This window comes from Hyperolius riggenbachi, chromosome 9, assembly GCF_040937935.1.
Source record: "Hyperolius riggenbachi isolate aHypRig1 chromosome 9, aHypRig1.pri, whole genome shotgun sequence".
Lineage (NCBI taxonomy): Eukaryota > Metazoa > Chordata > Amphibia > Anura > Hyperoliidae > Hyperolius > Hyperolius riggenbachi.
The window spans coordinates 270,018,135-270,044,261 of record NC_090654.1 but is presented as its reverse complement, the minus strand read 5'-3'; the positions used below and the strand labels follow the sequence as shown (position 1 = coordinate 270,044,261).

Genomic DNA, 26,127 nt, shown 5'->3' with positions numbered 1-26,127 from the left:
AGCTGTGCGGGCTGGACGGAGGGGTCAATCTTACCTCTCTGACGTCTTCTTTGGTCCATCCCTCGGCGCCTCCCACGATGCGGTCCACGTGGCGGTCACGTGATTACAAACACCTCCTTCCGGGTTGAAGGAGGAAGTGTATAGTCACGTGACGCCGGATTGGAGTGCAGCGTGGGAGGCGCCGAGGGACGGACCAAAGAAGACGCCAGAGAGGTAAGCTTGACACCCCCCGCGCGCGCACAGCTGATTGTAATTAGCAGGGTGAAATCCGGATAGCTACTATCCAGGTTTCACCCGAATTCGTGGACACTGTAGGAATCTAATCTGAGGAAGGCTTCATAGCAGAAAGCGGACTCCTTTTCTTCTAAGTTTGCAAATAAATGGCATCATCCCGATTCAAAACTTATTTCCTTCAGGCTGGTTTCACAGTGGGACGTTAAAGTCCCACGTTACAGCAGCCAGTAACGCAGCCTAACTCACAGCACTGTAAAATCAATTGTGCTGTTCACAGTGCCCACGTTGCGTTACATAGTAACGCAGCACGTTTAAACAAAGTGCTGCATGCTGTACGTTATACTGGGCTAAGCCACGTTAGACTGCTTGCACATGCTCAGTAATGTTGGAGGAGGAGGTCACCCCCCCCCCCCTCTTCCTGGCCAGCCATATGGCTAATTAATATTCACTGCACTGCAGAGACTCGTGGTAGGACTGTAGTGTTGTCTGAATTTTTTTTGTGAGTCTAATCATCCGGATCATCACAATGAAAGATTCGGTTCACAGTGGATGTCTGTCTGGAAGAAACAGGAACATACAGAATGTACAGTGCAGGGAAAGTCCTGTCCTGCTAGTCATTTCACCCAGTCTGCTTCCCTAGTAAAAGGATTCAAATGATTCGGTTCAAAGATCCGGAATTTTTTAATGATCCGATTCAAATTATCCGAATCCTTAAAAAGATCCGGACTTCCTATCACTATCCTGGAGCGGCTGCTTTGAGAGCTGCATAACGCAGCTCAATCTGACGTCCAACTTCAACACCACCATACGTTGCGTTAGGGGCACGTTATGCGACCATAACGTCCCCTAAAACGCAGCGTCTTGGTGTGAAAGTAGCCTTATTGATACTGATAAGAGTAAGCAAATCAATCAATCTCTGTGTTCTTCTTATGTCCACTTTTTTTTTATAAGCCGTGCTATTAACTTGGTATGAAACACAGTATTTCCTGTTTGTTCTAAAAGATACACACACACACACACACACACACACACACACACACACACACACACACACACACACACACACACACACACACACACACACACACACACACACACACACACACACACACACACACACACACACACACACACACACACACACACACACACACACACACACACACACACACACACACCCCATTGTAGCAGAACAGCATTCAGACAGTTAAACACAGCACTTGGTTCTTCAGTGGAAAGCTCCTGAAAGCTACTGGCCTAAATATCTGAAGAGGTGATGAAATCATCTTTTGAGAAGCAGATAGAACTGAGAAGTGATCACTAGATAGATTTTAATATATAAATTCAGCAGCTATGCAATGAAATGCAATGGCAGCTTTCAGAGCAGATAAACTGTACTTTAGGAATTTGTAATTAATATGTGTCACATATCTGCTGATCTGTTCTGGTGTCACATATCTGCTGATCTCTTCTGGTGTCACATATCTGCTGATCTCTTCTGGTGTCACATATCTGCTGATCTCTCCTGGTGTCACCTGTGTCACATATCTGCTGATCTCTCCTGGTGTCACCTGTGTCACATATCTGCTGATCTCTCCTGGTGTCACCTGTGTCACATATCTGCTGATCTCTCCTGGTGTCACCTGTGTCACGTATCTGCTGATCTCTCCTGGTGTCACCTGTGTCACATATCTGAACTCTCCTGGTGTCACATATCTGCTGATCTCTCCTGGTGTCACATATCTGCTGATCTCTCCTGGTGTCACATATCTGCTGATCTCTTCTGGTGTCCACATAGCTGCTGATCTCTCCTGGTGTCCACATATCTGCTGATCTCTCCTGGTGTCCACATATCTGCTGATCTCTCCTGGTGTCCACATATCTGCTGATCTCTCCTGGTGTCCACATATCTGCTGATCTCTCCTGGTGTCCACATATCTGCTGATCTCTCCTGGTGTCCACATATCTGCTGATCTCTCCTGGTGTCCACATATCTGCTGATCTCTCCTGGTGTCCACATATCTGCTGATCTCTCCTGTGGCCACATATCTGCTGATCTCTCCTGGTGTCCACATATCTGCTGATCTCTCCTGGTGTCACCTGTGTCACATATCTGCTGATCTCTCCTGGTGTCACCTGTGTCACATATCTGCTGATCTCTCCTGGTGTCACCTGTGTCACATATCTGCTGATCTCTCCTGGTATCACCTGGTGTCACATATCTGCTGATCTCTCCTGGTGTCCACATATCTGCTGATCTCTCCTGGTGTCCACATATCTGCTGATCTCTCCTGGTGTCCACATATCTGCTGATCTCTCCTGGTGTCACCTGTGTCACATATCTGCTGATCTCTCCTGGTGTCACCTGTGTCACATATCTGCTGATCTTTCCTGGTGTCACCTGTGTCACATATCTGAACTCTCCTGGTGTCACCTGTGTCACATATCTGCTGATCTCTCCTGGTGTTACCTGTGTCCACATATCTGCTGATCTCTCCTGGTGTCACCTGTGTCCACATATCTGCTGATCTCTCCTGGTGTCCACATATCTGCTGATCTCTTCTGGTGTCCACATAGCTGCTGATCTCTCCTGGTGTCCACATAGCTGCTGATCTCTCCTGGTGTCCACATATCTGCTGATCTCTCCTGGTGTCCACATATCTGCTGATCTCTCCTGGTGTCCACATATCTGCTGATCTCTCCTGGTGTCCACATATCTGCTGATCTCTCCTGGTGTCACCTGTGTCACATATCTGCTGATCTCTCCTGGTGTCACCTGTGTCACATATCTGCTGATCTCTCCTGGTGTCACCTGGTCTCACATATCTGCTGATCTCTCCTGGTCTCACATATCTGCTGATCTCTCCTGGTGTCACCTGTGTCACGTATCTGCTGATCTCTCCTGGTGTCACCTGTGTCACATATCTGCTGATCTCTCCTGGTGTCACCTGTGTCACATATCTGCTGATCTCTCCTGGTGTCACCTGTGTCACATATCTGCTGATCTCTCCTGGTGTTACCTATGTCACATATCTGAACTCTCCTGGTGTCACCTGTGTCACATATCTGCTGATCTCTCCTGGTGTCACATATCTGCTGATCTCTCCTGGTGTCACATATCTGCTGATCTCTCCTGGTGTCACATATCTGCTGATCTCTCCTGGTGTCACATATCTGCTGATCTCTCCTGGTGTCACATATCTGCTGATCTCTCCTGGTGTCACATATCTGCTGATCTCTCCTGGTGTCACATATCTGCTGATCTCTCCTGGTGTCACATATCTGCTGATCTCTCCTGGTGTCACATATCTGCTGATCTCTCCTGGTGTCACATATCTGCTGATCTCTCCTGGTGTCACCTGTGTCGACATATCTGCTGATTTCTCCTGGTGTCACCTGTGTCGACATATCTGCTGATTTCTCCTGGTGTCACCTGTGTCGACATATCTGCTGATTTCTCCTGGTGTCACCTGTGTCGACATATCTGCTGATTTCTCCTGGTGTCACCTGTGTCGACATATCTGCTTATCTCTCCTGGTGTCACCTGTGTCGACATATCTGCTGATCTCTCCTGGTTTTACCTATGGAACGGCACAGAGAGGACATTCATCTGGCTTGTGTCTGTGTACAGAGGTGTGGCGGTACTGCATGCTGTATAACTGCACCTTGTAAATGGTTTATTTGTACTGTACAGTAAAGTCAGAGCACAGTTCTTTACAGCTTGTGGTAGAACTCCGCCAACCTTGCCCCAAATCCTCATAGAAACAGGAACCATGAGGATTTTCCAGAGCTCGCTTCAGCGCCTGCAATGAGTTTATTGCATTTATAATGCATTAAAAAGTCCCATTGCAAAAAATCTTGCATGTGAAAACTTGCATAAAAATTGCATATAAAACACCAGGTTTTTTTCTTCCCCTCAGAAAATTTGCATCTAATTTTTCTTATGCAAAGACACAACCCTCTAGTGGAAACATAGCCTGTCTCTGCTTGTCAGTTTTTCTGTGCATTTTCTGGACAGGAAAACTGCAACTAATGTTAATTAATGGGCTCCTTCACACTTGAAGGCGTTTTTTACACGCAGAAAAACGATTGACAGCAATGCAGAATACTCATGCAGAAAAACTGACGGGTGGAGACAGGCTTAGGCCTGGTTCACACTTGTCTTAACCACTTGAACCCCAGAGGTTTATACCCCCCCCCCCCCCCTCCCTAGTGACCAGACCATTTTTACAATTCAGCACTTCTCAACTTTAACAGTTTATTGCACGGCCATACAACTTAGCGCCCAAATGAATTTTACCCCATTTTTTTCCCACCAATAGAGCTGTTTTTTTGGTGGGATTTGATTGCTGCTGCTATTAGTAGTTTTTTTTTTTTTTTTTTTTAATTAAAAAATATATACATTTTGTGCATTTTATTTATCCTCCCCCCTTCTTCCCCCCCCCCCCCCCAATTGGCCCTGCACTACGATACATACTACTAACATAGACATAGCCCCTCCGAGGGACATTTAAGTGCCAAGGCAGTACTCTGTGCAGCGCTGCGTTAGATGTCAGCGCTATATAAATATTTTTTCTTAAATATTACAGCCTGCCAGCGTTAATCAGCCGCTGGCAGGCTGATCGCTGTGACTGTTTATGGTGACGGTAGCTTGCATGAGCTCCTGTCTAATCTCGCTCCTCACGAGATGACGCCATATGGCGTGATTGAGGAACGGGGCCAATCTGCGTTAGATGGTCGCAGAGTGGTTAAAAATGGTCCATTAAGCGGAATTAAATGGACTGGATCCTAATGGAGGTAAACAGATCCTATGTTGATCAAGAACATCCGTTCACATTTCTCCATTTGAACTGATCTGTTTTTGATGTTCCGCTGAATAACCCAGCTGACACAGCTGAGAGATAACATTACACTTGTGATTAGACACAGATGAGGGGGAACAGGCTAAACTCTCTAAATACACACAGGGTGCATTTCTCTGTTTTCCTTCTGTCCTGTGCAAGAGTTCAGGTCCACTTTAAACCGTTCTGTTTATATGAAGACTCATTATTCTGTACACATGTAAGTCACAGGAGTATTGTTACACTTGGGGTGATATTAGTTGTGACTTTAGTGTCTTTCTCCCGGCAGATGGCACAGAACCGTCCCACATGCACTATCCGGACGACCAGAACTATTTCCGTGGCTACGAGTGGTGGCTGATGAAGGAGGCCAAGAAGAGGAATCCCAACATCAAACTTATCGGTAAATTCTGACGCCGCTGAGCTGCAGTTCCTCAGGAGGGAACGTTCACATAAAGGGTTGTTTTTGTAGATGTATACCGTATATACTCTAGTATAAGCCTAGTTTTCTAGTTTTTGGAGCCAAAAATTGGCTGAAAAGTGAGGGTCTCAGCTTATACTCGAGTTGTAACAACCCCCCGCCATATGCTGGCAGAATTATGCGGGTGGAATCTCCGTGAGCAGTGAGGCAGAGCAGAGGAGTAAAGTATTTTTCAGCCATCTTGCCATCATGGTTTTTCTGTTTACCTGTAGTGGTCTCACTTCTACGAAGCCCTGTAGTGGCGATGTGCGGCTGCAGGACGTCGTAGAATTGAGACCACGACAGGATGGCAAGGACCGATGAGTGAAAACTACGAACAACTACTAACCTTCCCTTCCTTCGATACAGGGGACTATACTTCAGATCAGGTGTTTGTGTGGCTACACTTATTATGGGGGTGAAGATCACGATGCCACACTTGTTTTATGACCCTTGTGAAATGAGCCCCAGGCCATAGAGGGCACCAAACGGAGGCAAGGGAAGGGGTGTAAACACTGGGGGGGGGGGGGGGGGGGGGTACGAATTGTAGTTACGCCCCTGGACTTGTGGGCAGCGATCAGCATGTACATAGGAATGAAGTATTCATAGGTTGTTGGCGGGTGTTAGTTTCAGGGCTAATGCAATAGAAGTTTGAGAATAAAGGAACAGTCTGTGTGGATGACTCTTTGTGCCGGTAACTCTGAGTTCTGTATCTCTGTATTGCAGGACTGCCCTGGGCCTTTCCCGGCTGGATCGGTCGGGGTGAGAACTGGCCGTATGACTTCCCTGATGTCACCGCCTACTATGTGGTCTCCTGGATCATCGGAGCGAAGCAGTACCATGACTTGGATATAGACTATGTGGGGGTGAGTGCCAGGGACACAGTTCAGTGGCCCAGATTTATCAAAGCATTACCGACAGTTTTTTCTTCTTAAACCGTTCTAAGCATCAGAGGAACTGTTCTGCATGATAATAAACTTCTTAAATCCATGTAATACCGGCAGTTTAGGGTGGATTTCTAGAGCTGCACTACAGTTAAGAAAAGTGCAAACCCATCCCTAAACTGCTGCAGATTAAGAAGTGCTTAATAGCAGTTCTACACATAGTGCAGGCTAGTCATGATTTGTGAAGGACTCCTCCCCCCTGCTGCATTCCTGACAGTTCAGAGCCTGCCTGTATCAATACAGCAGATGTATTGGTTACCTCAGCAACAGCAATTTCCCTCACGCACTGCACTGTCTGAGAGACCTTCCTAACTCCTCCTACTCCTAACAGTTTAATTATTATTATTTATTAGATTTATATAGCGCCAACATATTACGCAGCACTGTACAATAAATAGGATTACAGACAATGATAACAGGGTTGACAGAACAATACAGGTAACAGACCATAGATACAACAATACAGGTAATAGCAATAAGATACACAACACAATGCAGAGAATAGTACAATGTGCAGATAATTCCTTTAAGGAATATGTACTATTTAGTGATTTCTTAGGATGTCTGAGACAGTTCTGCACAGATTTCTAAAAACCTACCAATATTTTGTCTCAGGCACTCTTGATAAATGTCCCCCAGTGTTAGCACTGAGGGGTCAGTACTGTGGCTCTGTAGAGCTGGGGTACTGGTTTCTAGTGAGTGGAAGCTGAGGTCTGACAGAAGAGCTTATAACACCACCATTCAATACCTATTTTGAGCAAGACTCCCCAACACTGCTACTGCCTACTGAGCGCTCTCTAGTGGCTGCAGCTATTGAACGCTTTGAGTCCGACAGGAGAAAAGCGCTATACAAATGTTGGAATTATTATTTTTGTGAGGTTATGGCAGTATTGGCTGTTTTTTTTTCTTATCATATTACCGTAATGTGCTGCTATCAAATAGAATATTATGGACTACTGAGCTTACTTTCCTCCCTTTATGCGGAACACTATACCAATACTGGGTCTGTACAGCGCTGTGGAATATGTCAGAGCTATATAAATGTATAATAATAATGTGTGACTGTGGTGAGGACATCAGAGTGTAAGCTTCTCTGGTGCAGAGACTGATGAGCCTGGATCAGTGATCTCTGTACAGCACTGTGGAGTATGTCAGAGCTATATAAATGTATAATAATAGTGTGGGGCTGTGGTGAGGACATTAGAGTGTAAGCTCCTCTGCTGCAGAGACTGATGGGAATGGATCAGTGATCTCTGTACAGCGCTGTGGAATATGTCAGAGCTATATAGACTTATAGATCACTACTCCCATGTCATGCTGTATGGTGGTGTAGGAACACAGGTACGCCTGGGGGTGGTAGGTGAGTGAACTGCCTCTGGTTATGTTTTCATGGATCTTTCCGTTGTGTTTGTATCACAGATCTGGAATGAGCGATCTTACAATGCCACGTACATAAAGGTAAGGATCTGATCCTGCGGGTGATACAGGTGGGGGCTTCACCTCTGTCCTTTGTGTGTCTCTATACTTCTCTGCTACGCTCTCTGTGTGATCAGCAACTCTCAATCAATGCTGTAGACTGAAGCAGAACTCCAGACAAATCTAAAACTCGCCCCTTTGCTTTAGCGCCTCTGTTGAAAATCAATATGTGCCTTCTAAAGGGTGGCTCCGATCCCATTTCAGTGCTGCCAGGCTGACTTCCAATAGGCTATACTTGAAATTGTTGTCATTCGATCCTCCAACTTCTCTTCACAATACACTGTACAGGGACCATCCTCTACTGTCTGACCCTGAATGTGATGGATAGACTCTTAATGGAGCAAGTCAGAGAAACAGGCCCTGTTGCTTGTTGCAATTTTCCCGTCAGATCGGTGGGTTAATACATAGTATACAGCCTGGTATACACCATGCGATTTCCCATCAGATGGGTGGAATAGATAATTTCCAACAGATCCAATCTGTTTTTCGGATCAATTTGCATAAAAGTGATTAGAAAATCAATCGGAAATCCGATCAAATCTGTTGGAAATTATCGACTCTTCTATCTGATGGGAAATTGCATGGTGTGTACCAGGCATACGACATGTCCGATCTGCTTTCCTTTGAGAAAGGGATTGATCTTTAGATGGCTACTGCACAATATCAATCTCTTTCTAGGTCGGAAGCAGATCGGACATGGCGGAAATTTTGGATCAACCCGCTGATCTGACAGGAAAATTGTATGGTGTGTATACAGCATAAAATAACTATTGCTTAAAGAGACACTGAAGTGGAAAAAAATATGATGATCTGTATGTGTAGTACAGCTAAGAAATAAAAAAAAATTAAGAACAGAGACATAAGTCTAAAGCTCCCTGCACACTGCATGCAATTTTTAATCGGTTTTTACATCTGATTCCGATTTTTAACCGTTACAGCATGCTGCGTTTTTTTTCCTCCGTTTTTCTGTTGATTGCATTCTGGGAAAATCGGAATTGCAAATCGGAAATGGAATCGCAAAACGGATTTGCAGTGTTAGGCTCCCTGCCTAATATTGTTTCCAGTACAGGAAGAGTTAAGAAACTCCAGTTGTTATCTGTGTAAAAGAGCCATTGAGCTCCACGACTTTCAAAGTCGCAGAGAGCTCTGTCTTCTGAAGCTTATTATCTCAACTGCCATTCATTTTTTTTTCCTTTGCAGAGGAGAGGTCAAAAGTTCACTGGCCTGCTCTGTAAAATCATTTAGAATGCTGAGTAATGTGTAAACTGCAAATATGATGCAATGTTTTAAAAAAACAACAACGATATAATTGAAAAATGAGTATTTTCTTTGCTACTAATGTTCTAGTAATTATCCATACTACACATACAATTCATTATATCATCATTTTTTTTTTTCGCTTCAGTGTCTCTTTAATTCTCTGAGCAGACTGGAGTCCTCCAGTAGCTGAACACTTACCTCCTGTGAACTGCAAGTCCCACCTCTTGCTATAGACATGTTTTCTACTTTAGTGCAGGGATGCCGGGTTATGTAGTAAGGCATTTGTTGTTGTTTGTAGTTTGGGTGTCATGTGACCACCTCTGATTGACCTGTCCAATGGTTGTATTCGGAGGGGGGAGCAGCAGTTGGGATCCACCAGTGGCCAATGAAACAGCTATTCCATCCACCTCTCGGCTCGTTTCCTGATCGCTGTTAGAATTTTCCTTCTTCAGTCTTGTTCTAAGCTGGGCTTTAATTCTGCCATGTGTCAGTATCTTGGGGTAAGGGTGGGAGGAACTTACTTCCCTAACATTAAAATGGACCTGAACTCTTGCACAGGACAGAAGGAAAACACAGAGAAATGTACCCTGTATGTATTTAGAAAGTTTATCCTGTCTAATTCCCCCTCATCTGTGACTAATCACAACTGTAGTTTGATCTCTCAGCTAGCTGCCTTGGCAGAGCAGCTATTTTGTAAACACAGGATGTTAACCCTATGTCTGCTTCCATGAAAGCAGTAAGTAGACACTACAGGTTTAGTGCAAGATTTGTATCAGCTGTACAAAGAAATGTTTTTCTGTAAAGGTTATTATGCTGTTGCTTATCTTTTAGAGCAGAGAGGAAGTTCTGAGTTCAGGTCCGCTGTAAGGTGGGGGCAGGGCACAGGAAGGACTTTCTGTAGTGGGTTGTAGCCAATTTATCAGACTGGGACATTGGTGGTCATCCAGGAATCTGCATCGGTGTGTTTGGCAAATGTAGTGTAGCAAAGGCGTGTGGATCACAAGAGCGTTACAAGCCTAAAACATCTCTGCCTGGATTTCTGCTTTACTGTGAAAACTGTAAGGTATGTGTCTGCTCTGTCCTGAAGAGCTTACAATCAACCGTGTCTTATATTTTTGTACCTTGATAGCCGATTATTGAAAGAAACCTATAGTGATAAGCATGTGGAGACGACCAGGTCTTAAAGGGAAGGTCCAAGCAAAAAAAAAAAATGAGTTTCACTTTCCTGGGGCTTCTACCAGCCCCATGCAGCCATCCTGTGCCCTCGTAGTCACTTACTGCTGCTCCAGTCCCCCGCTGGCAGCTTTCTGACCTCAGAGGTCAGGGCCACATTGCATACATTTTTACGCATTCCAGCTAGTGCAGGAACAAAAATTTACGCGTTGCACCACTAACGCACCACTAACGCGTAAAAATGTATGTGTTAATGTTTCTGCACTAGCGGGAATGTGTAAAAATGTACGCAATTCGGCCCTGACCTCCGAGGTCGGCAAGCTGCCAGCGGGGGACTGGAGCAGCAGTGAGTGACTACGAGGGCACAGGATGGCTGCATGGGGCTGGCAGAAGCCCCAGGTAAGTGAAACTCATTTTTTTTTTTTGCTTGGACCTTCCCTTTAAAGAACTCCTGAGGTGAAACTAGATGAAAAACAATTGTATCTATCCTCCATCTCCTATAGATTCCTTTGTTTTAGGTATCCCACAAGTTTAATTTATATTTAAATCCACTTTTTAAGTTTTTACTGTTTCATTGTTTCTGCTCAATGACGCATTCATAAAAGTCTGCTAGAGCTAAAATCTATGAACTATTGACCCTTTTTATCTTGTTTCTCTTCGCAGATGCTATTTTCTGCTAGGAAAGTGTTCTATGGCTGTAATTCCCTATCAGTGAGGGTTACGCTATAGTCTGACCCAATCCCGACCCAGACAGAAACTGTCACTTGCATACCTGATTTTTAACTCTTTCAGGCAGAGAAAGAAAACAAAGAACACAGCCTAGTTATTTTTGTGCTAGGCACTGTACATACCCATGTCTATCTCATCATGTCACATGTCACCTTAGGTATCCTGCTGATCTTTCTGGCATCAGTAGTGTCTGAATCACACACCTGAGACAAGCATGCAGCTAATCCAGTCAGATTTGTTTGTCGGAAACCTCAGATTTGCATGCTTGTTTAGGGTCTGTGACTAAAAATATTAGAGGCAGAGGAGCAGCAGGACAGCCAAGCAATGTGCATTGTTCAAAAGGAAATAAAAATGTCCGCCTCCACATTCCTCTCACTGCAGATTATTCTATGGCCGTCTTTCCATTTCATGCTCAGCGTAAGGTGGTGTAATAAGCCGATGATAAGGAATGGACAGAGTTCTCTGTATCCGCAACAGCCAATCAGAAGCCTGCATTTAGGTGAAACAGGAAGTCTGGCTGCACTTTGCACATTGTTATTGCTCTGTAGTTTGACCCGCTGTGGGAGTTCACCAGAGTTTCATCTGCTTGTAAAATGCAGAGAAAGGTGAAGCAAGTTACCAGGGAGAAGTTTGTGCAGCGCTGTATGATGACCTGAACACAGGTTCACCGGGAACTGCCCCTTAATGCACGGTTACAGCTTGGCCTTAGTTATATAGTTTGGTTGAAAAAAGACATCCATCAATTAAAGAGACATTGAAGTGAAAAAAAAAAAGATGATATGATTTGTATGTGTAGTACAGCTAAGAAATAAAACATTAGGAGCAGAGACATGAGTCTAATATTGTTTCCAGTACAGGAAGAGTTAAAGAAAACCTATAACTAGAAAAAGTTTCTCTGGGGCTTACTTGCCTTGTGTGGGGGAAGCTTCTGGATCCTATCGAGGCTTCCCCCGACCTCCTGTGTCCCACGGCGGTGGCAAAAAAGCTCCCGGAAAGGCGGGATGTAAAAATGGCTTTCCTGGCTCCAGCGCAAGCGCAGTATCTGCTCTCCGCTCGGAGATAGGGGGAAATAGCTGATCGCTGTTGGGCCGCTCTCCTGCGCAGGCACAAGTCTCCTGCGCCTGCATAGTAGCGCAAACCCGACAGAGATCGGCTATTTCCACCTATTTCCGTGCTGAGAGCCGCAACAGCGCCCCCGCTGGAGCCAGGGAAGGTAAATATATCAAGCCTTGTCAGGCTTGTCGAGCCAGGATTGCTGGAGACTTCGGGGGAGCCAGCGCTGGATTGCCTGAAGCTACAGGGGAGGGGGAAGCCTCATTGGGACCCTGAGGCTTCCCTCTCCTGAGGGGAGTACCCTCCCCTAGGTGAACTTTTTTTTTTGTTACAGTCTCTTTAAGAAACTCCAGTTGTTATCTATGCAAAAAAGCCGTTGAGCTCCATGACTTTCAAAGTCGCAGAAAGCTCTGTCTTCTGAAGCTTGTTATCTAAAGTTTCAGTCGTATATCTTCATCTTTCCACAGGACAGGTCAATAGTTCACAAGACTGCTCTGTAAAAACAATTAGAATGCTGAGTAGTGTGCAAACTGCAAATGTTAGAGAATGATGCAATGTTATAAAAAACACTATACATCTGAAAATAAAAATATGAGAATATTTTCTTTGCTACTAATCTTCTAGTATTCTTCTAGTAATCTTCTAGTACAAACACAACCAATTCATTATATCATTTATTTATTTATTTGCTTCAGTTTCTCTTTAAGTCTAACCAAAATAACAATAAATAAGCATCAGGTACCTTTCCGGTTTGCGCCCTCTCATACTCCTTTTGGCCCCGGGAAAGGCAAGAAAAAAACCCTTATAATCTGACGTGAAGTTGTATCATGTGCGCATGTTCAAACTGCTCCTGATCGATTTACAGGATCTATTTTCCGTGTGATATGTCCGATTTCCGTCAGTTGGACGGGAAATTGCATTGTGTGTATTCAGCATAAGGGGAGCAAATTCATTACTGACTCCAGGTGGCCGTCAGATAAAGTCCCTGTACCAACTCTGCTGGGGATTACCTAATAATAGCCAGGGATGTCCGTCAATGCAAGGAAAGCATCCAAACCTCCTTTAAAAGGACTCTGAGCAGTAACCCCCCCCCCTTCCCCCCTGAAATTTGGACTTCGGGCCATTTTCCACTTGCAGCGATTGCGCTGCTGAATTGCAAAATCGCAAATAGCTAGCGATTTTTAAATCGCTAGGGTTTACAAAATAACATAGAAATCGCTGTAGCTATTTTCCACTACCGTGACTCGATTTTTACCAAGGCGCGATCGTGTCTCGGAGCGATTTTTACGCGATTTTGCAATGTAATGCATTGTATATGCAAACTGGCAATCGCGTAAAAAATGAGTGACTTGCGCAATCGTTACCGTTTAGCAATTGCAATTGCTACTGAAAAAAGGGCTGTTACTTGAGGCTTCCTCCAGCCCTCCGTAGCCTGTGAGGTCCCCCGCCATCCTCTTCGGCTCGCTTCTGGTCTCGCGGGCCGCTCCGGTAATCGCAGACTTCGGGTGAAATTGCACGTGTGCACCCCGTCGCATCATCATGCCGGTTGTCCTAAGCGCCCAGCGCATGCGCGGTTCTCCTCCGTGCAAGACTGAACGTCGGAGGACCCTTACGATGAAGCGTAATTATGTGGCGGGGCGCTCATGTGCAATTTCACCCGAACTCAGCGATTACCGGAGCCGCCTGAAGGACCAAGAGCAAGCAGAAGAGGATGCCGGGGGGCTTTGAGGGCTGGAGGAAGTAAGTCCATATTTCGGGAAGGGTGGGGGTTTACCACTCAGGGTCCCTTTTTATATGCAGGTATAGAGTTTGCCATAACTGCTTCCACATTTTAACCACACTGCGTTCCCTGTGACAGCCGGAACACAACGAATCAGGAAAGCGTACCATCAGGTACCACATGTTATGGTCTTGTTGTATCGGTTACAGTGAAGCATATAGTCAATACAGGCATTATCATACCGTGTCGCACCGTGCTCACTTACATCGCCCACTTATTTGCATTACTGCATAATCCGTGAGGCTGCCACGTATCATGCAGTAACGCACTGCAGACCTTACGCCGGCATTGCGGTGATTTGGAGACTTCCGGCACACCGTGCCACATGCTGGGAAGTGTGCAAGTCTCCATAGACTTGTGTGGCCCCCTGCGGTGGGAAGGGTACCGCAGAGTGATGCAGTGTGCAAGACTTTCTTTATGTCCTATTTAGCTATATGAAATAAATCCTGCAGGTCACTCAAGCTTGCTTGCTGACCTCCACATGATCACTCATCGTCTGTCGTCTCATGACTCATGCTGTCTAGGTGGAGAGAAGACAGCATGAGTCGTCAGAAGGAGGCGATAGGGAGTGATCACGTGGGAGTCTACATAAGTAGGCATGAGTGACCATGCAGATCAGTTGTCTATGACAAATCTGACAAGATTTGCTGCATGCTTGTTCAGGTGTGTGATTCAGACTCTACTGACCAGAAAGATCAGCAGGGCTGCCAGGCAACTGGAATTGTTTAAAAGAAAATTAATATGGCAGCTTCCATAGGTCTCACACCTCGGGTTCCTTTTAATTTTTGGCAGCTGTTGGTAATTTGTCACCCACTAATTAGAAGTCGTGTCCGCATGCATCTGTCCATGTCGTCTATCACACATAATGGGTCAGTTATGCCTCCAGTGATGGCCAATCTCAGGATTTTAACAAGTCACAAGTTTTGTGTGTTATGTGAAAATAAAGCACTCCTTGGTGTGACAAGTCGCCTTGAGACCAATTATTGCGGATACTTACAGTTAGGAGAGGCCAGTGCATGGTCCTGGGAAAATACGTGCGTTATTAGTAAATATATATATACCACATAGTTTTGACTCAAAAAATAGGCATAATGCCATGACTAGCCGAGAAGCCGACCTCTCCTCCGCTCTCTCCCCGCCCCATGTGCCTCCCAGCAGCTTCTGAACTGACTGCTATGCTATAGCTCCAGGCTCACTGTCATGTGACCGCAGTGGAGACCCAGGCTTACTGCCATGTGACCGCAGTGGAGACCCAGGCTTACTGTCGTGCCTGCAATGGAGACCCAGGCTCACTGTCATGTGACTGCTGTGGAGACCCAGGCTCGCTGTCATGTGACTGCAGTGGAGACCCAGGCTCACTGTCATGTGACTGCTGTGGAGACCCAGGCTCGCTGTCATGTGACTGCAGTGGAGACCCAGGCTCGCTGTCATGTGACTGCTGTGGAGACCCGGGCTCGCTGTCATGTGACTGCAGTGCAGACCCGGGCTCGCTGTCATGTGACTGCAGTGGAGACCCAGGCTCGCTGTCATGTGACCGCAGTGGAGACCCAGGCTTACTGCCATGTGACCGCAGTGGAGACCCAGGCTCGCTGTCATGTGACTGCAGTGGAGACCCAGGCTCGCTGTCATGTGACTGCAGTGGAGACCCAGGCTCGCTGTCGTGACTGCAGTGGAGACCCAGGCTCGCTGTCATGTGACTGCAGTGGAGACCCAGGCTTACTGTCATGTGACTGCAGTGGAGACCCGGGCTCGCTGTCATGTGACTGCAGTGGAGACCCAGGCTTACTGTCATGTGCCTGCAATGGAGACCCAGGCTCACTGTCATGTGACTGCTGTGGAGACCCAAGCTCACTGTCATGTGACTGCTGTGGAGACCCAGGCTTACTGTCATGTGCCTGCAATGGAGACCCAGGCTCACTGTCATGTGACTGCTGTGGAGACCCAAGCTCACTGTCATGTGACTGCTGTGGAGACCCAGGCTCGCTGTCATGTGACTGCTGTGGAGACCCAGGCTCGCTGTCATGTGACTGCAGTGGAGACCCAGGCTCGCTGTCATGTGACTGCAGTGGAGACCCAGGCTCGCTGTCATGTGACTGCAGTGGAGACCCAGGCTCGCTGTCATGTGACTGCTGTGGAGCCCCAGGCTCGCTGTCATGTGACTGCTGTGGAGCCCCAGGCTCGCTGTCATGTGACTGCTGTGGAGCCCCAGGCTCGCTGTCATGTGACTGCTGTGGAGCCCCAGGCTCGCTGTCATGTGACTGCTGTGGAGACCCGGGCTCGCTGTCATGTGACTGCAGTGGAGACCCGGGCTCGCTGTCATGTGACTGCAGTGGAGACCCGGGCTCGCTGTCATGTGACTGCAGTGGAGACCCGGGCTCGCTGTCATGTGACTGCAGTGGAGACCCGGGCTCGCTGTCATGTGACTGCAGTGGAGACCCGGGCTCGCTGTCATGTGACTGCAGTGGAGACCCGGGCTCGCTGTCATGTGAGTGCAGTGGAGCCCCGGGCTCGCTGTCATGTGACTGCAGTGGAGCCCCGGGCTCGCTGTCATGTGACTGCAGTGGAGCCCCGGGCTCGCTGTCATGTGACTGCAGTGGAGACCCGGGCTCGCTGTCATGTGACTGCAGTGGAGCCCCGGGCTCGCTGTCATGTGACTGCAGTGGAGACCCGGGCTCGCTGTCATGTGACTGCAGTGGAGCCCCGGGCTCGCTGTCATGTGACTGCAGTGGAGACCCGGGCTCGCTGTCATGTGACTGCAGTGGAGCCCCGGGCTCGCTGTCATGTGACTGCAGTGGAGCCCCGGGCTCGCTGTCATGTGACTGCAGTGGAGACCCGGGCTCGCTGTCATGTGACTGCAGTGGAGACCCGGGCTCGCTGTCATGTGACTGCAGTGGAGACCCGGGCTCGCTGTCATGTGAGTGCAGTGGAGACCCGGGCTCGCTGTCATGTGACTGCAGTGGAGACCCGGGCTCGCTGTCATGTGAGTGCAGTGGAGACCCGGGCTCGCTGTCATGTGAGTGCAGTGGAGACCCGGGCTCGCTGTCATGTGAGTGCAGTGGAGACCCGGGCTCGCTGTCATGTGACTGCAGTGGAGACCCGGGCTCGCTGTCATGTGACTGCAGTGGAGACCCGGGCTCGCTGTCATGTGACTGCAGTGGAGACCCGGGCTCGCTGTCATGTGACTGCAGTGGAGACCCGGGCTCGCTGTCATGTGACTGCAGTGGAGACCCGGGCTCGCTGTCATGTGACTGCAGTGGAGACCCGGGCTCGCTGTCATGTGACTGCAGGGGAGACCCGGGCTCGCTGTCATGTGACTGCAGGGGAGACCCGGGCTCGCTGTCATGTGACTGCAGGGGAGACCCGGGCTCGCTGTCATGTGACTGCAGTGGAGACCCGGGCTCGCTGTCATGTGACTGCAGTGGAGACCCGGGCTCGCTGTCATGTGACTGCAGTGGAGACCCGGGCTCGCTGTCATGTGACTGCAGTGGAGACCCGGGCTCGCTGTCATGTGACTGCAGTGGAGACCCGGGCTCGCTGTCATGTGACTGCAGTGGAGACCCGGGCTCGCTGTCATGTGACTGCAGTGGAGACCCGGGCTCGCTGTCATGTGACTGCAGTGGAGACCCGGGCTCGCTGTCATGTGACTGCAGTGGAGACCCGGGCTCGCTGTCATGTGACTGCAGTGGAGACCCGGGCTCGCTGTCATGTGACTGCAGTGGAGACCCGGGCTCGCTGTCATGTGACTGCAGTGGAGACCCGGGCTCGCTGTCATGTGACTGCAGTGGAGACCCGGGCTCGCTGTCATGTGACTGCAGTGGAGACCCGGGCTCGCTGTCATGTGACTGCAGTGGAGACCCGGGCTCGCTGTCATGTGACTGCAGTGGAGACCCGGGCTCGCTGTCATGTGACTGCAGTGGAGACCCGGGCTCGCTGTCATGTGACTGCAGTGGAGACCCGGGCTCGCTGTCATGTGACTGCAGTGGAGACCCGGGCTCGCTGTCATGTGACTGCAGTGGAGACCCGGGCTCGCTGTCATGTGACTGCAGTGGAGACCCGGGCTCGCTGTCATGTGACTGCAGTGGAGACCCGGGCTCGCTGTCATGTGACTGCAGTGGAGACCCGGGCTCGCTGTCATGTGACTGCAGTGGAGACCCGGGCTCGCTGTCATGTGACTGCAGTGGAGACCCGGGCTCGCTGTCATGTGACTGCAGTGGAGACCCGGGCTCGCTGTCATGTGACTGCAGTGGAGACCCGGGCTCGCTGTCATGTGACTGCAGTGGAGACCCGGGCTCGCTGTCATGTGACTGCAGTGGAGACCCGGGCTCGCTGTCATGTGACTGCAGTGGAGACCCGGGCTCGCTGTCATGTGACTGCAGTGGAGACCCGGGCTCGCTGTCATGTGACTGCAGTGGAGACCCGGGCTCGCTGTCATGTGACTGCAGTGGAGACCCGGGCTCGCTGTCATGTGACTGCAGTGGAGACCCGGGCTCGCTGTCATGTGACTGCAGTGGAGACCCGGGCTCGCTGTCATGTGACTGCAGTGGAGACCCGGGCTCGCTGTCATGTGACTGCAGTGGAGACCCGGGCTCGCTGTCATGTGACTGCAGTGGAGACCCGGGCTCGCTGTCATGTGACTGCAGTGGAGACCCGGGCTCGCTGTCATGTGACTGCAGTGGAGACCCGGGCTCGCTGTCATGTGACTGCAGTGGAGACCCGGGCTCGCTGTCATGTGACTGCAGTGGAGACCCGGGCTCGCTGTCATGTGACTGCAGTGGAGACCCGGGCTCGCTGTCATGTGACTGCAGTGGAGACCCGGGCTCGCTGTCATGTGACTGCAGTGGAGACCCGGGCTCGCTGTCATGTGACTGCAGTGGAGACCCGGGCTCGCTGTCATGTGACTGCAGTGGAGACCCGGGCTCGCTGTCATGTGACTGCAGTGGAGACCCGGGCTCGCTGTCATGTGACTGCAGTGGAGACCCGGGCTCGCTGTCATGTGACTGCAGTGGAGACCCGGGCTCGCTGTCATGTGACTGCAGTGGAGACCCGGGCTCGCTGTCATGTGACTGCAGTGGAGACCCGGGCTCGCTGTCATGTGACTGCAGTGGAGACCCGGGCTCGCTGTCATGTGACTGCAGTGGAGACCCGGGCTCGCTGTCATGTGACTGCAGTGGAGACCCGGGCTCGCTGTCATGTGACTGCAGTGGAGACCCGGGCTCGCTGTCATGTGACTGCAGTGGAGACCCGGGCTCGCTGTCATGTGACTGCAGTGGAGACCCGGGCTCGCTGTCATGTGACTGCAGTGGAGACCCGGGCTCGCTGTCATGTGACTGCAGTGGAGACCCGGGCTCGCTGTCATGTGACTGCAGTGGAGACCCGGGCTCGCTGTCATGTGACTGCAGTGGAGACCCGGGCTCGCTGTCATGTGACTGCAGTGGAGACCCGGGCTCGCTGTCATGTGACTGCAGTGGAGACCCGGGCTCGCTGTCATGTGACTGCAGTGGAGACCCGGGCTCGCTGTCATGTGACTGCAGTGGAGACCCGGGCTCGCTGTCATGTGACTGCAGTGGAGACCCGGGCTCGCTGTCATGTGACTGCAGTGGAGACCCGGGCTCGCTGTCATGTGACTGCAGTGGAGACCCGGGCTCGCTGTCATGTGACTGCAGTGGAGACCCGGGCTCGCTGTCATGTGACTGCAGTGGAGACCCGGGCTCGCTGTCATGTGACTGCAGTGGAGACCCGGGCTCGCTGTCATGTGACTGCAGTGGAGACCCGGGCTCGCTGTCATGTGACTGCAGTGGAGACCCGGGCTCGCTGTCATGTGACTGCAGTGGAGACCCGGGCTCGCTGTCATGTGACTGCAGTGGAGACCCGGGCTCGCTGTCATGTGACTGCAGTGGAGACCCGGGCTCGCTGTCATGTGACTGCAGTGGAGACCCGGGCTCGCTGTCATGTGACTGCAGTGGAGACCCGGGCTCGCTGTCATGTGACTGCAGTGGAGACCCGGGCTCGCTGTCATGTGACTGCAGTGGAGACCCGGGCTCGCTGTCATGTGACTGCAGTGGAGACCCGGGCTCGCTGTCATGTGACTGCAGTGGAGACCCGGGCTCGCTGTCATGTGACTGCAGTGGAGACCCGGGCTCGCTGTCATGTGACTGCAGTGGAGACCCGGGCTCGCTGTCATGTGACTGCAGTGGAGACCCGGGCTCGCTGTCATGTGACTGCAGTGGAGACCCGGGCTCGCTGTCATGTGACTGCAGTGGAGACCCGGGCTCGCTGTCATGTGACTGCAGTGGAGACCCGGGCTCGCTGTCATGTGACTGCAGTGGAGACCCGGGCTCGCTGTCATGTGACTGCAGTGGAGACCCGGGCTCGCTGTCATGTGACTGCAGTGGAGACCCGGGCTCGCTGTCATGTGACTGCAGTGGAGACCCGGGCTCGCTGTCATGTGACTGCAGTGGAGACCCGGGCTCGCTGTCATGTGACTGCAGTGGAGACCCGGGCTCGCTGTCATGTGACTGCAGTGGAGACCCGGGCTCGCTGTCATGTGACTGCAGTGGAGACCCGGGCTCGCTGTCATGTGACTGCAGTGGAGACCCGGGCTCGCTGTCATGTGACTGCAGTGGAGACCCGGGCTCGCTGTCATGTGACTGCAGTGGAGACCCGGGCTCGCTGTCATGTGACTGCAGTGGAGACCCGGGCTCGCTGTCATGTGACTGCAGTGGAGACCCGGGCTCGCTGTCATGTGACTGCAGTGGAGACCCGGGCTCGCTGTCATGTGACTGCAGTGGAGACCCGGGCTCGCTGTCATGTGACTGCAGTGGAGACCCGGGCTCGCTGTCATGTGACTGCAGTGGAGACCCGGGCTCGCTGTCATGTGACTGCAGTGGAGACCCGGGCTCGCTGTCATGTGACTGCAGTGGAGACCCGGGCTCGCTGTCATGTGACTGCAGTGGAGACCCGGGCTCGCTGTCATGTGACTGCAGTGGAGACCCGGGCTCGCTGTCATGTGACTGCAGTGGAGACCCGGGCTCGCTGTCATGTGACTGCAGTGGAGACCCGGGCTCGCTGTCATGTGACTGCAGTGGAGACCCGGGCTCGCTGTCATGTGACTGCAGTGGAGACCCGGGCTCGCTGTCATGTGACTGCAGTGGAGACCCGGGCTCGCTGTCATGTGACTGCAGTGGAGACCCGGGCTCGCTGTCATGTGACTGCAGTGGAGACCCGGGCTCGCTGTCATGTGACTGCAGTGGAGACCCGGGCTCGCTGTCATGTGACTGCAGTGGAGACCCGGGCTCGCTGTCATGTGACTGCAGTGGAGACCCGGGCTCGCTGTCATGTGACTGCAGTGGAGACCCGGGCTCGCTGTCATGTGACTGCAGTGGAGACCCGGGCTCGCTGTCATGTGACTGCAGTGGAGACCCGGGCTCGCTGTCATGTGACTGCAGTGGAGACCCGGGCTCGCTGTCATGTGACTGCAGTGGAGACCCGGGCTCGCTGTCATGTGACTGCAGTGGAGACCCGGGCTCGCTGTCATGTGACTGCAGTGGAGACCCGGGCTCGCTGTCATGTGACTGCAGTGGAGACCCGGGCTCGCTGTCATGTGACTGCAGTGGAGACCCGGGCTCGCTGTCATGTGACTGCAGTGGAGACCCGGGCTCGCTGTCATGTGACTGCAGTGGAGACCCGGGCTCGCTGTCATGTGACCGCAGTGGAGACCCGGGCTCGCTGTCATGTGACTGCAGTGGAGTCCCGGGCTCGCTGTCATGTGACCGCAGTGGAGACCCAGGCGCACTGTTATGCTTTGGTATGTCGGGGGAACCTAAATGTCTAGCAGTTTTGATCTGCCGTTGAGTCGTAAAATCAATATGTGTGTGTCTACTCCTGCTTAAAACCGTCTTGGATTATTTTTTTTGCTGTGAAATCTAGTCCTCTAGACACCTTTTTACTTCTTCACTTCCTTGTTACACCGCAAACCTAGAAATTCCTGTTTTAGTTCTCACCACCCCCTGATCCCTCTATATTCACACAGTATGGTGGTGAGGTTGTCTTGCTGTGATGGTGATTATAGTTCATGTGTTGACTCCTTCCCTGAGGTCCTGCGTCACACTCTGGACAAGCTGGGGCTGGACAATGTCGGCATCATCGCTGCAGATGGACAGTGGGAGATAGCGCACGACTTGGTAGTTGACCCCTATCTTAACGATGCCGTGCAGGTGATAGGGTAAGTGTACAGAGAGGGCAGGGAACGGCTTATTATAGACACCAATCACACCGAAATGTTTCCTTAGCTGCTCATTATATTTATAGACCAACATATTACATTCTCACGACATTCCATGTGATTTAGGCCCAATTAAAGTACGAATACAAAAAATTGTAAAATCTAAAATACATGCATATAATTGTACCTTTTTTTTTCCCCCAGAGGAAAATGTTCTATACGTCACTTACAGTACGTGATGAAAATCTGACAGATCTGTTGGGGTTTGGACTAGTTCATCTTTTAATGGGGTGTTCTCATTTATTGAGAGTGAGGCTGTCTGACATCATTGTATAGATCCTTTCCAGGGGTTGCTTTTGTAAGGAATAAAGGTAAAGCTGAGAATCCCCCCGTGAGGAGCTGGACTAGTCTAAGATCTGTCAGCCTTTCATTACCTAGTGTGACAGCAACATAGGAAAAAAGTGCATTTTACTCTGGGAGAAATATATAGTATGTTTTAAAAGTGCACATTTTAAATTTTGCAATCTTTTGCACCTTTAATAGACTATTGGATTTCAACCTGGCCAACTGGAAAGCGGGGCTATCCTACAGCATACCTGGAGTGACATTTTGATAGGCTACGAGTCTGCATATTATACAAACTGAAGCTACATACACACGTAAAATAACGGTTGGCTGAAATGATTGTTTCGAGTAATAGTTTATCAATTATGAGCCTGTTCTGTTTCATGGCGGGGTGAAGTTGGGGGGGGGGGGGGGGGGGCAGAATGGCAACAGTGTTGCTTGTTAGGTGTTCTGTCATGATGGATCTTTAACAATGTTGCCAACGTTGTGGAGACACCGGTAGCCTAGAAAGCACCTGATATTACCATGAACAATCGTTTAAGACCATACAGAAATCTGAAGTGGGTATGTAGATCTGTCCACTCAGGTCTGTTTAAAGTGAGCCAAGCACCAATTTTATCACCGTGGGCATCTCAATAGCACATAAAAATGCATGCCAACAATGTGTCTCATTATTAACAAAAAGCCTTCAATTTTACCTCTTTTTACATTTAAATGTTTAGCAGAGGCCTTTATTACCCCACTTCAGAGGCCTGCCCAGCTGCAGACATTTCAGGCAGATAAGGACTGCTGTAATTATTTTATATATTGCACACATTATCAGAGAGCAAACGAGATTTAAAGGGAACCTAAAGCAAGAGGGTTATAGAGGTTGCCATATTTATTTCCTTTTAAACAATGCATATTGCTTGGCTGCCCTGCTGATCCTCTGCCTTTAATACCTTTAGCCATAGACCCTGAACAAGCATGCAGCAGATCAGGTGCTCTGACTGAAGCCTGACTGGGTTAGCTGCATGCTTGTTTCTGGTGTGTGACTCAAACACTACTGCAGCCAAAGAGATCAACCAGAAAGCCAGGCAACTGGTATTGCTTAAAGCGGAATATAACCCTGCATTTCAACTTTGCTCTAAAACATTATTTACAGTATATTATATGCAAGCAGCATTTTTTTTTTACTAGACCAGCATTGGAAGTGTTACACAGAGTTTTAAAGTTCCTGGAGATTTCTGCAGACGCATCCGAAGCTGAAATAGATACATTTTGTTTACATAAATGTATCTAAGTGTTGAATGTTACACACTTTGGCTGTCTTCCAGCTCAGTCAGAGAGAGTGAGTCACATTCAACACTTAGATACATTTATGTAAACAAAATGTATCTATTTCAGCTTCGGATGCGTCTGCAGAAATCTCCAGGAACTCTGTGTAACCCTTCCAATGCTGGTCTAGTAAAAAAAAAAAAAAATGCTGCTTGCATATAATATACTGTAAATAATGTTTTAGAGCAAAGTTGAAATGCAGGGTTATATTCCGCTTTAAAGGAAATAAATATGGAATCCTTGCTCTAGGTTCCCTTTAAACAGTGGGTGTGAGGGGGGTGGAGAGATAGGACACTGTGCACCAAATGGTTAAGAGAAGTCACAGATGCTACCTTCACACCTTCCTCTGGATAAATAAGGGCAGCTAGAGGGTGGGGTTTGGGGGGGAACCATGGTAGCTCCTATAGCTATTAGAAAACAGGAGAAATTGTAGAGAACAAAATTGGCGCTTGGTTCCCTTTAAAATTAACTGATGTTGGATTGGCTTCTTTTTCTGACTTGCATTTTGGAAACAGGCCTATTAAATTAACTTCCTGTTGAATTTGATTGGCCCAGTTTAGATCTGAATACAGTTTGCATAAAGTCTGAAAAATTTGCATCTCCTAAACCACCCCTACTTGTGATCCATCCTTATCTCTGCCCATGACCATACCGGTCAGTGAGATGCTAATTATGCTGAGTTGATGCAGATTTTATGCAAATTATGTGTAAATGTATGCAGTTTTGAAAAAGGACTAGGGACATGGCGCAGCTGCTGCCTCTGATTGGTGGATTGTCGTGCTGCATAGCATCACCTTGGAATGATAGCATGTCATTGATCCCTACCCATAACCCCTTGCTGCACTGTCACCCTCCCTTCGTCTGCCCTGTCTGCCATTTTGGAAGTCCAGCATTCTCCTCTGGCTCTGGCTGTGCCCAAATTGTAGCTTTTGGCCAAATAATGGTCATGGAGGGTCTTTGATGAGGATGGGTTGAGAAATAGAGATCCGAGTGGTCAACGTTTTAAAACCTTAAAATAATATTGTAATTTATTTCCTAGCACTTCTGATTGATTTCAACCATTTTTTGACTAAAATGTTAAAAAATGTGACCTTTTCTGTTGCGTTCAATCGCTCTTGTTCAATTTGTTACGTGATCAGAGCTTGTGTGTGTCCCATTTACCACATTAACCAGCATGCCTTCCTCTCACTCACCATTGGCTGGTTATAGGGAGATATCATAATGTACATTTACTCTTTTCTCTATCATCCCTTTTTTTTTTTTCTCCCCTCCCTCTCACTTCTTCCTGTGTTTTCCTTTCTTCCCTCCCTCCCTTCTCTCCCTTTATCTTTCTTCCCTCCTACTTCCTTTCTTCCCTCCCTCTTCTTCAATCTTCTTTCTTCCTTCACCTATCCCTCCCCCCTTCTTTCCTCCCTCTCCCCTACACCCTCCCTCTACTTCCTTTCCTCCCTCTTCTTCTTCCCCCCTCTTTCCCCTCCTTCCTCCCTCCCTCCCTCCCTCCCTCCTTCCTCCCTCTTTCCTCCCTCCCTCTTCTTCCTTTTTTTCTCCCTCCCACTTTCCTCCCCTCCCTCCCTGCCCCTTCTTCCTTCTTTCCTCCCTCCCTCTTCACCCCTCCCTGTTTCCCCTCCTCCCTTCCTCCCTCTTTCCTTACTCCCATCCTATTTCCCCTCCTCCCTCCCTCTTTCCCCGCCTCCCTTTTCTTCCTTCTTCCCTCCCCCTCCTTCTCACTTCCTCCTTTCTTTCCCCTCCCTCCTCCTTCCTACTATCCCTCCATCTTATTCATTCTTCTTTCTTTCCGCACCATATCTCTCCCTCTTTCCCCGCCTCCCTCCCTCTTTTCCCTCCTCTCATCCTCTTTCCCCTCCTCCCTCCCTCTTCTTCCTTCTTCTCTCCCCCTCCTTCTCATTTCTTCCTCCTTTCTTTCCGCTCCCTCTCTCTTATTCATTCTTCTTTCTTTCCACACCATATCTCTCCCCCTTTCCCCGCCTCCCTCCCTCTTTTCCTTCCTCCCATCCTCTTTCCTCTCCTCCCTCCCATCTTCCTTCCTCCCTCTTCTCCTCCCTCTTCCCTTCCTTCCCTCTCCCTCCGTCCCACATCTTCCTTCTTGTCTCCTCCCCACAAGCTGCTGCGGTACACGCTGGATAAGTTCGGTTTGGAGCGAGTGCGGATCATAGCCAGCGATAACCTTTGGCAGCCAATCGCGTCTGAGGTGCTGCGGGACGCTGAGCTCCATGGGGTTGTCGATGTCATTGGGTAATGAGACTCATTCATTCCTCCCCTCCAATGTGCACTAG

General features: G+C 49.6%; 1 protein-coding gene across 2 annotated transcripts in view; it reads left to right on the top strand.

Annotated features, from left to right (window-relative positions):
• GALC (galactosylceramidase) overlaps window positions 1-26,127 on the top strand; it is an 85,945-nt gene that overhangs the window by 18,218 nt on the left and 41,600 nt on the right. Inside the window, exons 4-7 of one of the 2 annotated variants that reach the window (XM_068254545.1) lie at window positions 5,365-5,478; window positions 6,262-6,401; window positions 7,899-7,937; window positions 25,956-26,086. In XM_068254545.1, the coding sequence (XP_068110646.1) occupies window positions 5,365-5,478; window positions 6,262-6,401; window positions 7,899-7,937; window positions 25,956-26,086 (424 nt within the window). Of the gene's footprint in view, window positions 1-5,364; window positions 5,479-6,261; window positions 6,402-7,898; window positions 7,938-22,043; window positions 22,172-25,955; window positions 26,087-26,127 lie in introns of both variants that reach the window. The other variant, XM_068254546.1, reaches the window with a different exon arrangement.